Genomic DNA, 12837 nt, shown 5'->3' with positions numbered 1-12837 from the left:
CCCTCCCTTGGAGAATGTCTCCCTCTTGAGGGTCACCACACAGGCAATCTATAGTCATCTGCAGGCTTCTGTTGTACAATACATTTAGGTATGCCATCTCAGTAAACTGGAATAATTCTATTCTTTTTTTTAATTTTTATTTTTTTAGATGTACCGGTAAATAATTATTTGCAGCTGTATTATGAATTACCTGCAATTGACGTGTAGTTGAACCTGAAGTGGTCTCGTTGTCAGTCGTTAGTGTACGCTGGTCATGCAGAAAGACAGAAGAGCAAAAAGGTTTCTTTTTTTTTTTTTTTTATGTCAAACTTGACAGTCAGCATGTTGACCTGAGCGTCGGGCTGACAAAGCCGCTATAGAGCGCCTCATTGTCAGCTGTGAGAGTGCGCAGGTCACGCAGAGAAGGACGGAAGAGCGAGGAGGGGGGAATAAAAACATCCATCCATCCATTTTCTGAGCCGCTTCTCCTCACTAGGGTCGCGGGCATGCTGGAGCCTATCCCAGCTGTCATCGGGCAGGAGGCGGGGTACACCCTGAACTGGTTGCCAGCCAATCGCAGGGCACATACAAACAAACAACCATTCGCACTCACATTCACACCTACGGGCAATTTAGAGTCTCCAATGAATGCATGTTTTTGGGATGTGGGAGGAAACCGGAGTGCCCGGAGAAAACCCACGCAGGCACGGGGAGAACATGCAAACTCCACACAGGCGGGGCCAGGGATTGAACCCGGGTCCTCAGAACCGTGAGGCTGACGCTCTAACCAGTCGGCCACCGTGCCGCCGGAATAAAAACAATTTTACATTTTTTTTTTTAAAATTTTAAGCCAGACTTGACCGCCAGCGTGTGGACAGGGGCCTTGCGCCGGTGTGGCTAATTTAGAGTGCCTCGTTGTTCCGTGGCGGAAAACTAGATGCTCACCTTGTAATGCTCATTACCACCACCCGCAGGCCTGGGGTGGAAAAGCATCATTGTATAGATCTTTTAAAACTTTTACTTAACAACAGCATAAAATGTTTGGAAATGGCTTGTTCATTTTCCTGTGGTTGTTTTTCTGCTCTGCTTTTCTTATGCACCAGATTTGTGTGTTTACCTCATTGTGTGCCAGATTATATTAAAACTATTTAACCTAGTTCCACAAACTTTGTAGCGGGATCTGGCATAGGCCAAAAAAAACACAACTATTTGGCTTTGTTGTTACAGATCTGAATAAAGGTGTGTGTCTGGGAATTTATTTTCACTTTTGTTTGACCTCTCTGAGTGAGTCTTTATGGTGGAATTAGCATAGTCTTTTTCATTTTAACAGTTAAACCTCTGGCTCGCGACAAATTCCGTTCACACACAGCCTTTGTGCCTGCGAGGCAGTAAGTTTCCACCTCATGTGTGTGTGTGTGTGTGTGTGTGTGTGTGTATTATTGAGCCAGGATTTGGCTACCGAACAATTGCAACTCACACTCCAAGCTCTTCAAATCAGATTTATATTGAGCACAGAGACGGCGGGAGCAAAGTGGGGGTCTGATTTATGGCATGATTAGCTTGACTGCCTTAGCTGCTCCGACATGTAGCTGCCATGTAGACTGTATCTGCATTGGTATAATGATGATGGTGCATAGTTACATTTTGCACTACAGGTTTGATTTCGGAGAGCAATGTAGTCACTTTTTTGGCTGTTTCACACAGAGACCTAGCAAAATTGACGGGCTAGAGTGGTATTGATCTGCCTTTGCTTTTCCTAAAGTAGCCAATTTGTCCCATTTCATGCTTGTGACCACCGTGATATGAGGAAAAAAGGTGGAGGAATGGCTGCAACGGCAGCAACATGAAAAGATGGTGGAATAACGGCAGCTTATACAAACAGCTCAAAAGTGGTTTCTCGTACTAGCTCCTATGGTGGAAAAATGTGTCATCAATACCGTAGATACAGAACAACAACAGGGAAAAAGCAAAATAATGCCGGCTCTTACAAAAGGGGCTTCTGATATGTGTTGGAGAAGCAAGACTATATATGAGATTCATTTGTTCCTTGACCAAGGTTGTAATTCAAAGCACTTGGACCTCAAATCATCTTTCCCGATTGAAATGAATAGAGAACGCCCCCCCACGCCCCACCCCCAAAAAATGAATTAAATAAAAAAATTCCAATGTGTTTGTAATAACATAATTAAATAGAATGTAAAGAGTTAAGGAGTTCATGCATCATGATTAATTCATTGCGTCCCATTCTGGTGTGCGTGACTTGGCCATCTGGGTGCAGTATAATTCTGTCATGCAGACACAAACGAAGAAGGCTTCAGTAATATTAGTCGTTCTTTGCAGAGGATAAAGAATATGCGCCTGTGAGTATTGTTATATTGTCTTTTTGCATGTGTTGCTGCCGTTGTGTTCTCGTTGTGGAAACATCAGGAAGTGGCATTAAACAGCTTGAAGCCTTTTTGTTTTTGAAGAAGAAGAAGAAGAAGTAGAAGAATTGTTCTCTATCTGCCCAAACTGCTGCTTGTTGTGAAGGGAGTTGAGGTCATACAGCGCTCGTATCCCAAATATTTGCTCGTATCTCACAAGGCATCACTGTATTACACTACACAGCGATTCACTTATTTTCACACTTTTTTAGTACAGTAAAGATGATTAAAATACCCGAACCCGAGTAGCAAGCAGCATCTGTTTTCACTCCGTCCAAAAAGTAAGCAATATAATGCACTCCGCCGGCGACGCTATTGATTCTTATGCGGCGATAGCAGAGCAGGCCCGCCGTGTTTGCACAGATCAAGGCTTAGCCAAGATTACCAGAAGGTGCAGGATTCTGAGATGGCCTGTGGACAGAATCTGGTATGCGGAGAGCCCGCCCGACTCGAACCCGTCAACAATAGTGTGTCTATGCAGGCAGCCCCGGGAGTTGGGGGGAGGGTCCAAATATGGACAACGGACCGACTCCTTCACAAACTTCAAATTTTCCACTTAAAAAGATGAGAGAGGCCTGTCATTTTCATGATAGGTATACCTCACCAAAAATCAAAATGAGAAAAACTAAATCCAGACAATCACATTGTTTGATTTTTAGATCATTTAATAAGTATTTGGTCATCTACAAACGAGCATAATTTCTGGCTCTCGCAGTCCTGTAACTTCTTCTTTAAGGCTGGCTTTGAATAAAGGCGGTGGAACAATGCATGGAGACAGACAATATAGCAATACTCACAGGCATATTTTCTTTATCCTCTGCGAAAAAACAACAACTAATAATAATAATAATGGTGGCTTACTGAGTCAATTTAAGTAGTTTTGAAAATCTTGGTTTGTATCTTAATAACTATAATACCGCCCCCTGGTGACCATGTCACACATACCAGAAGGAGCCACAATGAATTAACCATTATGCACAAACGGTTTAATTCTTTACGTAATATTTAGTTATGATTATATGTTTTTGTAAAGAGCAATTTCTAAGAGTGCTATTACTCTTATTAAAAAGCACATTGCAAAAAAATTAGGTTTTTTGGGGGGCAGGGTGCAACGGATTAGTGGCATTCCCATTCATTACAATGGGGAAATATGATTTGAGATACAAGCGTGGTCACAGAACAAATTAAACTCTGATCACAAGGCACCACTGTAAAGTAAAACTCCCGGTACTCACTTTTTGAAGTTAACCGACTGACACGTAATTGAGTTACGTAGTTCAAAATAAAACTTAAGGTAAACCACTAACCCTGTATGTCAAATTCTGTCATGCACAGTACAGCAGTTTGTTTTTTGTTTTGTTTTTTCCAGGAGATTGCTTATGTAGGTGGAAGTCACGCAAATCATCTCTACGCAATTACCGCTACGGGCATTTTAGTTGTAAAACCTGTTAAGTCAATTTACGTAGCCATCCACTTGGTAAACACTGAGGACACCTGAGGCAAGTCGAAGCTATTCGTCAAAGAAGGCTGTGCTACGTTCAAATTGTAAACTGTAGCTTCTGCTCTGACCTTGCACAGTGTGCGTCCTTGCTTATTAGTCACCTCTTTCACGACACAGTCTGAATCTTGATGAAGCCTGTGGAGTTCCTTCCACTGGAACTAAGGGGCCCAAACTTAGGACAATTCCATAGCTCCCAAATTTGTGGGAACAGTTCAGGGGTGGACCCTTCATGTTCTAACTTGTCTGTGTACCATTGCACAAAGTCAATTTTAAAAAGGCGTGGATGAGAGAGTTAGGTGTGGCCAAACTTGAATTGCCGGCACAGAGTCCTGATCTCAACCCAATAGCGCACCTTTGCGACGAATTAGAGCAGAGACAAAGAGTCAGACCTTCCCGACCAATATGTGACCTCACTACCGCGCTCCTGGAAGAACAAAAACAAGAATGACTATAAACACACTAGTACATAACCTCGTGGAAAGCCTTCCACGAAGATATGTCTCTCTAGCTACAGTATAAAGCGTTTTCCTCGCACGATTGTTCCACTGGCTGAATAACAATCTAAGTCAGGGGTTGTCTTCAGGAACTGTCTGAAATCAGACATGTCCCTGCACGACTGAGCAATCACCAAATGACCATCCATCGACAGACGTTGCCTTCAGGGACAGTCCAAAATCATAGCTTTCCTCACACAACTGCTAAACAATGTGACGCTTCTTTTTTCCAGTGTGGCCTTTTTGTCTTATATGAGACGCGCATCTTCCTTCCAAGCAACCACTGACATTATTATTTCTTTTTTCCACCCCAATGGCTGCCTGGCACACCGTGATTTGTCGAGGTTATTGTGTTGGCCTTTTGGTCAGGCTCGTAATTTAATCAGTGAAGCCCAATTAAGCATCAAAGGTCTGTTGGGGGGTGGGGGTGGGGGGGGGGGAATAGAACCACGCTGGGGGACCTTTTGACACCGCATACCGCAGATTGTCTTAGTTTTTAGCGTTGAACTATGTCGGCATTCATAATTATATCAGCGAATGTCAGCCTTTGAGTGTGTCAATGAAAGCTGCGCATGAATTGAAGATTGGCAACTGTACATGCATAAATAAACGGCACGTATGATATGCAGATGTACTATAAACTGTATGGAGATGTGAATGTGAACAAAAGACAACAAGCATAGTCAGCAGCGTTGCATGTTGCAAAAGTGTACGTGGATCAATAAATAGTAAATAAGTTGGGAATGAAACAAACACTGCAAGGCTAAATAATATGGAGATGGGAATGTAAACAAAAGGCAACAAATATAGTCGGCATCATTAGTGTTGCCTTCATGGACATTCTGAAATCATAACATTCCTCACACAAGCGGTCCATCGTTCTACAAACACTAGTTTAGGGATAATAATAAGCGTTTGTTTGAGTGTTGCATTCTATTTAATTCATAAATTTAGCCCTTGGAGTACTTTATGGCCACTGATAGGAAAAAGTGACTAATGAGGTACGGCAGCCATTGTGATCCTGTGTGGCAGGGGTGTAGTTATGACTTCCCTCGGAGGGCTGCTACAACTGTGAACCCGTATAAATGAAAGATTACCTCATATACTGTAATTACATACAGTATACGCAACACATTGATGAATAACCAGTTTTGAAATCAGAAGCCTATAAAAACATGTTTTTTGACTATTACATTTTTTTCAAAGTGGGATTGCGAACAAAATAATGCTTGCAAATATCTCAATGGTATTACGCCAGAACACAATGAGCAATTTTGATTTGCTTTCGTGGGCCACATAACATGAGTGGCGGGCCAGATCTGGCCCCCCGGGCCACCAGTTTGACACCCGTGCTGTATGGCGTGCTCCTTCTTTGTGGAAAATGTCCTTTGCGTAGTTCCGATGCAAACCAGATCCATGTCATGTAAACAGTTGTCATATTTCATTATGGAGCTGGCAGCCAGGCACGCTGTTAGAACCTGACAAAATATACTTTCCCTTTTCCTCTGAAACATGGTTGAAAGATTAGTCATCCGTGTATTAATGTCACAGGCTTTTAATACATTTGGAAAAGATCTGTCGTACATCATTTGATATTGACAATTATTACGAGGATATTCGTTGCCCAGGTTATACTACTGGTATATGTGCATGGAAAATGAACAGTTTACTGTATAAAGGTTAAACAGGATGTTTTCCCACAATGCACCGGGGCTGCGGGGCCCTAAAATGTGATTACGTTTATGGCTGTGTTTTATTGTCAAAACAAGTCACGCTTATCACTGTAATTGTCGCAGTTTAAAGTCTTATAAAGAATTACAGTAGCTAAACATTACACCTAACAACGTCTAGACAATTTAATTTGCGACAACAATGGATAGTAAAAGCCAAAATGGAGGGTTATGAATAAAATACATTTCATAGCTACATTTGCAAAGCCAGGTTGCCTTCAAGGACCGTCTGAAATCAGTTTGTCTTTCTGTCCGTCCAAAATTATATCATCTTGTAACTGGAGTGAATGGTTTTGTATGGAAATCGTATTGAATCATATTGTATTGTAATGAGTGAATCGTTTTGTAACGGCAGCAAATGTTATTATATCATAAATAGAGTGAATTGAATCACTTCATGAATCAATTGTATTGTATCAAAACTGCAGTGCATCATAATCGGAGAGAATCGTATTAACTAGAGTGAATCATGAATCAATTGTATTGTATCAAAACCGCCGTGCATCATAATCGGAGAGAATCGTATTAACTAGAGTGAATCATGTTGTATCATACCTACAGAGAATTGTAAAATAATTGAAGTGAATCGTATAAGCAGTACGGAAAATGGATGGAGGAATCGTACTGTAAGTGGAGTGAGTCAAACCGTGACTTTGCCTCTGGGTCCCTTTAAACTCTGTTTTACAACATTTGTCATCATTATTTGTATCCCTTTGGATTCTTTGTCTGCAATTGAACATTAGATTTTTTTTTTTTATTCTTGGTAATTGTGATACTGTATATAGCATATGAGGTTTACTGATATGCATTGGTTTTGTGGAGTCATTGACATGGATTAGTACAAACTCAGGAGCCCAGATTCGAACCCCCAATCTCAGAACTGTGAAGCAGATGTGCTAACCGCTTCTCATTGATTCAGATTCCCTTTTGTTATGTTTTATTGTGTTCTGACACTCGTCGAGGCCCCACTGTAGGTGAATGAAGTCGTACATTCAACAAGCCCCGCTCCCAATAGACGGCCCTAAAATAGACGGCGCCGTCTATAAATATCCGCCGGTTGTGCTCCCGTTCAGGACTCTTATTTTGGAACATGAACCAGTGTTTTATTTTGGGATGCTTTGAAGATAATCACAGGGAGGGTGGGGGGTATGGAATAGCGAGACCCTCAAAGAACAAATGGATGCCTTCCCCTCACTAATCAGGGTGACAAGAGATGCTCGGCAGGTTGCCGCGGAGACCGGAGGACGCTTGGAAACAATGTGTCATTGGCTGACAGTCACAAGTAGGGCTGCAACTAATGATTATCGTGATCGTAATTTTTCAATTAATCGATGAAGGGGGGGGGGAAAAAACCCCACTTTATTTCCTTTATTCAAAAACAGGACATGATTTCTTCTCACAAAACTACCACTATTTTGGGGGTCTTTTCAATGAAAGTCCTAATACTAAAATAGCGCATCGCTTTAAATATCCTCCACTTAAAAACACTTAAAACATGTCGTAAAACAGACTCGGCCTAATGTTATGTGTCGATTATATAAGCGTGAGTACAGGCAACGTGGGGGGAGAATGATTGGCAATGCGACACCTCGTGAATAAAATCCTTTGCTAATTCACCTTTTTTTTTTTTTTCTTTCCACGGAAAACAGACCACACCGATGCTCAGTGACAGGGCACTTAGTGGCTTGTGTGTGTGTAAAATGGAGGATTCCAGTGAATGCCCTTTTTAGGCAATTAGCTTAATGAAGAGTGAGGCACTGTCGGGTTACAGTCCACTAATGGCTCTCCAAGGGATGGTGGTACGTAACGTTCAAGTGTGCTGTATTTCATGTTTGATAAGTTTTTAGTGTATATCATAATGTTTATTTGCTAGTTGCGCCAAAAGTAGGTATATGTGTATTAGATAAATACATAAGAAACAAACAAAACATAAGGTTGGGACTGTTTTTTTTTTTTATTATTATAACAAAATGACCCAAAAAAAAAAATCAACAAAAACATGGCTGAAAGGTTTTGAAAATGAAATATTTTGCCTTAATTTGCCTAGAAAATTAAAGTATATTATTGTCCCTTAATTCTTCAATTTAAAAAAATCATCATAAAATCATTTTAATCTACCAACCTACTAACTTCACAACCTACATACCTACCGACCAAGCTACTTAACTACCTGTAAGACTATTTACCTAGATCCCTACCAACCTACCTAGCAACCAACCAAAACAACTTACCCACCTACCTACCTACTAACTCAGCTACCTACTACATTACTCATCTATACCTATCAACCTATTTACCTAGGTCCCTGCCAATGTAGCAACCAACCAGCCAACCAACCTACATACAGTCCCAACAAACCAAACGATGACCTACCTACCAGGGGCCAACCTGTGTCAGTAATAAATCAGGAAAATATTTTCCAGTCCAAGTTCTATCAGCATCCAATCACGGCAAAACGTTCAATCAGGATTTATGTGATTCTGAAAATGTAGTCTTCTCGTCAATTAACCTACCCATGCAAGTTTTGAGAATGTGGGAGGAAAACCGAGTACCTGAAGAAAACCCACGCAGGCACAGGGAGAACATCCAAACGCCACACAGGAGTGTGGCCGGAGACCGGATTTGAACCCAGGACCTCTTAACTGTGCTAATCAGTGCTACATTGAAATGTCATGTTAAATGGTTGCAAGGTCCAGTTGTCCTGGATCATTCCTTTCACGTGTGCTCCTTCCCAAAAACACTCTTTCTTGGTGTTTATATTGAAGTGGAACACATGGCTACGATTGCTAACACGTGAGTGAGTGCACGCTAGAGGCTAACAAAGATGACGTCAGTATTTGAATTGCGTGTAATAAATGAAAAATCCCGTCTTTTAAGGTGCACTCTTCCCGTCTTTTAAGGTGCACTCTAACAAGCTGAGAGGAATTCCTGCAATCTTTTCTCTGAGTCCACCTTAAAAGGGTCAACGAAGTCCGATGACTTTTGGATCGTAGCTCCCAGCGGCTCATTTACATCGACGCCGGATGCCAAACATCTGGAGGTTTATAAGCAGGCCTTTGCCAGCGAGAGCAGCACAAGTCCTCAGCCCTCGACATGAATCCAGTTCTGGTGACGCTGGCCTGGTCCCTGGTGGTCTCGGTGCGGGGCCAGTCGCCGTCGCACGACCACGGGGACATGGGCTGGGTGAACGGCTTTCGCCAAGGTTTCAGCTTCCAGTGCCCCCACGGCGAGGCCCTGGTGGCCATCAGGAGCTACTTCAGCGCCGCCGACGGTTCCGACCGCCTCTGGTCCTTCGAGTGCCAGCCCACGCCTGAGGGGCTGGGACCCCCCACCGACTGCTGGTGGGACGACATCAACCGTGCCGGCTTGGAGTGGTAGGTGATATTCACGGTGGTCTGTTATTTCTGTGTTGTTTTTCTGACTGTTAATGCAAAATTGTGACTATTCTTGTTCAAAGCAAAGCAAAGCAAATGTATTTGTATAGCGCATTTCGTACACAACGTAACTCAATGTGCTTTACATGATGAAAAGCAGTTAAAAACAAAGAAATAAACAGCTTATAAACATTTAAAACAAAGAAAAAAAATACAAGTACAATTAAAACAGCGTACAGTGCAAGAAATATCATTTAAAAGTGGAAAAAAGCATGAGGAAAAAAAGAAGACTTTTTAAACTGGAATTAAAAACATGCACACTTGGGGATGATGTCACTTCTGTTGGCAACTTATTCCATTGGTGTGCAGCATAATCGCTAAATGCTGCTCCACCATGTTTGCTCTGGACCTGAGTCTGTCCATCTCAGAGCCCTACTGGGTTTATATTCCATTCGCATTGCTTTCATGTAGTCAGGACCTAAACCATTTAGTGATTTATAGACCAGTAGCAGAACTTTAAAATCTATTCTAAAGCTGACTGGGAGCCAGTGTAAAGACGTTAGAATTTAGAGTAATATGCACTGACCTCTTTGTTCTGGTCAGAAGCCGAGCTGCGGCATTCTGAATGAGCTGCAGCTGTTTAATGCCCTTTTTGGGGGGTCCAGTCAGAAGACCATTACAATAGTCAAGTCTGCTTGAGATACAAGCATGGATGAGCTTCTCCCGGTCTCCTTAGCACATGCAAGCGTTCACTCTGGTTATGTACAGAAAAAAAGAAATTCTCTTTGTTCTTACAATTTTATTGTCTTAAAATGTTCACCATCTTAATTGCTGCAATGTTAAATTTTGATCTTATTTTTGGGTTGTTCTTACATTATTCTTGTTATTCTTATTACATAATTACATCATATTAAATGTTTTACATATTTTCCCTCTCTGTTTTCTCGTGAAATTGCGACTTCTCACAAAGTAACCTTTTCCTCGTAAAATTAAAATCATTTTTCTGTCATCGCTATCACTTAAGTTACAGGTTTTTGCTGTCGCTGATATAACTTTATTCTTCTGAAGTTAGAAACTTTGAGTTTGAAACTTCACTCCTGTAAAGTTACACGTCTTTTATTTGTGGGAAAGCATGAAGCTCGTTTTGACGGCCCCCCGGAGGCTGCATTTTTTAAAAATTGTATTTGCCACATGCCACATCGTAGAGTGTGAAAACATTTACTGAACCAAGGCACATATTTGACATTCGAAAAATCCCACCGCACACAGTTTTTTCCGCCTAAAAGATCCCAAGATGTCAATGAAGATCTCAACCAGGGTTGACTTTACCTCTCTTCTATTTCCGTCTTTTTTTTACGTCATGTCATCATCCGCAGAGGTTGAAAAAAACCTTTTGACAAAGTAAGGAGTAGAAAGTACAAATATCTGTTTTCAAATGTAGAGAGTAAAACTAAAAAGTCATCAGAAAAATAAACACTCAAGTAGAGTACAGATACCTGAGAAATGACTTAAGTACAGTAAAAATTATTCGTACTTCACTTTGCACTATTGGGAATTACTGGTTTATGGTGATGGAAGTTACAGTTACAACAAAAAGATTTTTAAAAAGTCATCTTTTAACTTATGTGAAATGTCAGCAGTTGCGCAACAATCCGTGGATGAACCTCGAGCGAAACCGCTTTTCAGGGCCACAGAAGAAGGTTTTTTTTTTTGTGTCGTAAAGTTGAACTTCACATTTACTGCCTCCCAGTTGATTTGATTCAAAGGCAAAACACTCCATGAAGCGGCACATTTACTGAACACTAACATAATCCAAGTCTGCTGTTCGAATTAACGCTGTGGGGGGGGGGAACGTTTAGTAGAACGTGTTGCCATGACAAATGTCTAAGCATGCCCAAACCCCCCCCCCCACCAGCCCCTTGGACCTCAACGTTCCCTACATGTGTTACACTGAAAAATACAGAAATAAAAAAACAGTACAAAAGTAGAACAATTTGAAATTTAGGCCCCTGAAAGAAAACAAAAATACTGGTAGTTCAAACCATCATCTCACGATACTTCAGCATGCTGAGCGTCCAAATTATGAACTCCATTAGTGTGTAAGTGTGTGGACCTTCACTTCAGATTTTTTTTTCTGTGTCACCACTCAAAGAGTAAACAATGCGACTGACAGGAAAACCAGGGAAGGAGAACATTTTCTTTCTAATCATTGAACCAAAATGAAATCAATATTGATATGAAAACATATTCATTAACAAGACAAATCTAATGAATGACAATATTTGGAGGTAATACCATGAGTGTGGTCTGGAACAATGAATTGTTCCCACCTTTGTCTTTGCAGGACTTCTAAGTGCACCCGTAACGGCCTGGTGGCGGGCGTACAGAGCAAGTACTTTGAGAGCGTCCTGGACCGGGAATGGCAGTTCTACTGCTGCTACTATAAACGCCGATGTCCATACTCCTGCATGTATGTATGCAGATATTCGGGGGAATATTTGTATGTGCTTTTTGTGGAAAAACTTGAGGTCGAGTACCTTAAGTGTTTTGAATTTTTCTGACGGCAATAGAGTTTATTTGCTATAAATGACATCAAAATCTAGAAAATGGTAGATTAAATATGCTTCAGGATTCAATTGCGTTCAATTTCCGAGGGTTCACTGTTGTTGTTGTTGTATCTCTTTAGTTTGTGAACCAAAATATTATCGCTATGCTACTAAGGCCTTGTAACTTTCCGTGGTGCTAGCACGTTTAGCCAACGAAGCTAATGGGGCTAGCTACATGCTGTGGTCAATTACCGAACGCCTTAATTATGGATACTCAAGTAACGTGTGTCGTTTTCATTACAGGAAGACCAATGACATTCCGGAACAACACCAAGAAGAGGGCGAGCTGGTTGTTCCCAGCTACGGCTACTTCATCCGAGGAGCTCAGACCACCTTTAGCGGAGTGCTGAGGTCTGTCTCCAGCGGCCCTCTGAACTTCTTGGTTGTGTCTTTGCCAAACTCACAGTGTTGTCTTGTTGTTATTTGCCCGCAGGGATCGCCAGTGGAAGTACATCCTGTGCAGGATGACCGACTTCGACTGTGAATTTGAGAATTTATAGACACGTCCAAGAAACACGTCATATGTACCTGTTAGATAATGACAACCATGTGGTTCCTGCAGTTACTTTTTATGGGCCAACCACAGGCCCGTATAATCCACATTTACTTGCATGCACATAAAAATCGAAAAACGTTCAAACAGCAATTGTCATTAAGTTGTGGTCAGTTACAGGAAGTCCCATTCATGTATGTGTGACAACTATACATATATTGTTCTTTAACCATTCAA

General features: G+C 41.5%; 1 protein-coding gene across 1 annotated transcript in view; it reads left to right on the top strand.

The window, feature by feature from the left end:
• Positions 1-12837, top strand: part of dpt (dermatopontin) — a 14603-nt gene extending 1766 nt beyond the window's left edge. Inside the window, exons 2-5 of the mRNA XM_061780238.1 lie at positions 9028-9501; positions 11846-11971; positions 12351-12458; positions 12541-12837. Of these exons, the coding sequence (XP_061636222.1) occupies positions 9221-9501; positions 11846-11971; positions 12351-12458; positions 12541-12607 (582 nt within the window). The 5' untranslated portion in view covers positions 9028-9220 and the 3' untranslated portion in view covers positions 12608-12837. The remainder of the gene's footprint in view (positions 1-9027; positions 9502-11845; positions 11972-12350; positions 12459-12540) is intronic.

Source organism: Phyllopteryx taeniolatus, chromosome 7 (assembly GCF_024500385.1).
Source record: "Phyllopteryx taeniolatus isolate TA_2022b chromosome 7, UOR_Ptae_1.2, whole genome shotgun sequence".
Classification (NCBI taxonomy): Eukaryota; Metazoa; Chordata; class Actinopteri; order Syngnathiformes; family Syngnathidae; genus Phyllopteryx; species Phyllopteryx taeniolatus.
The sequence above is the reverse complement of the archived record's forward strand: the minus strand, read 5'-3'. Positions and strand labels throughout refer to the sequence as shown.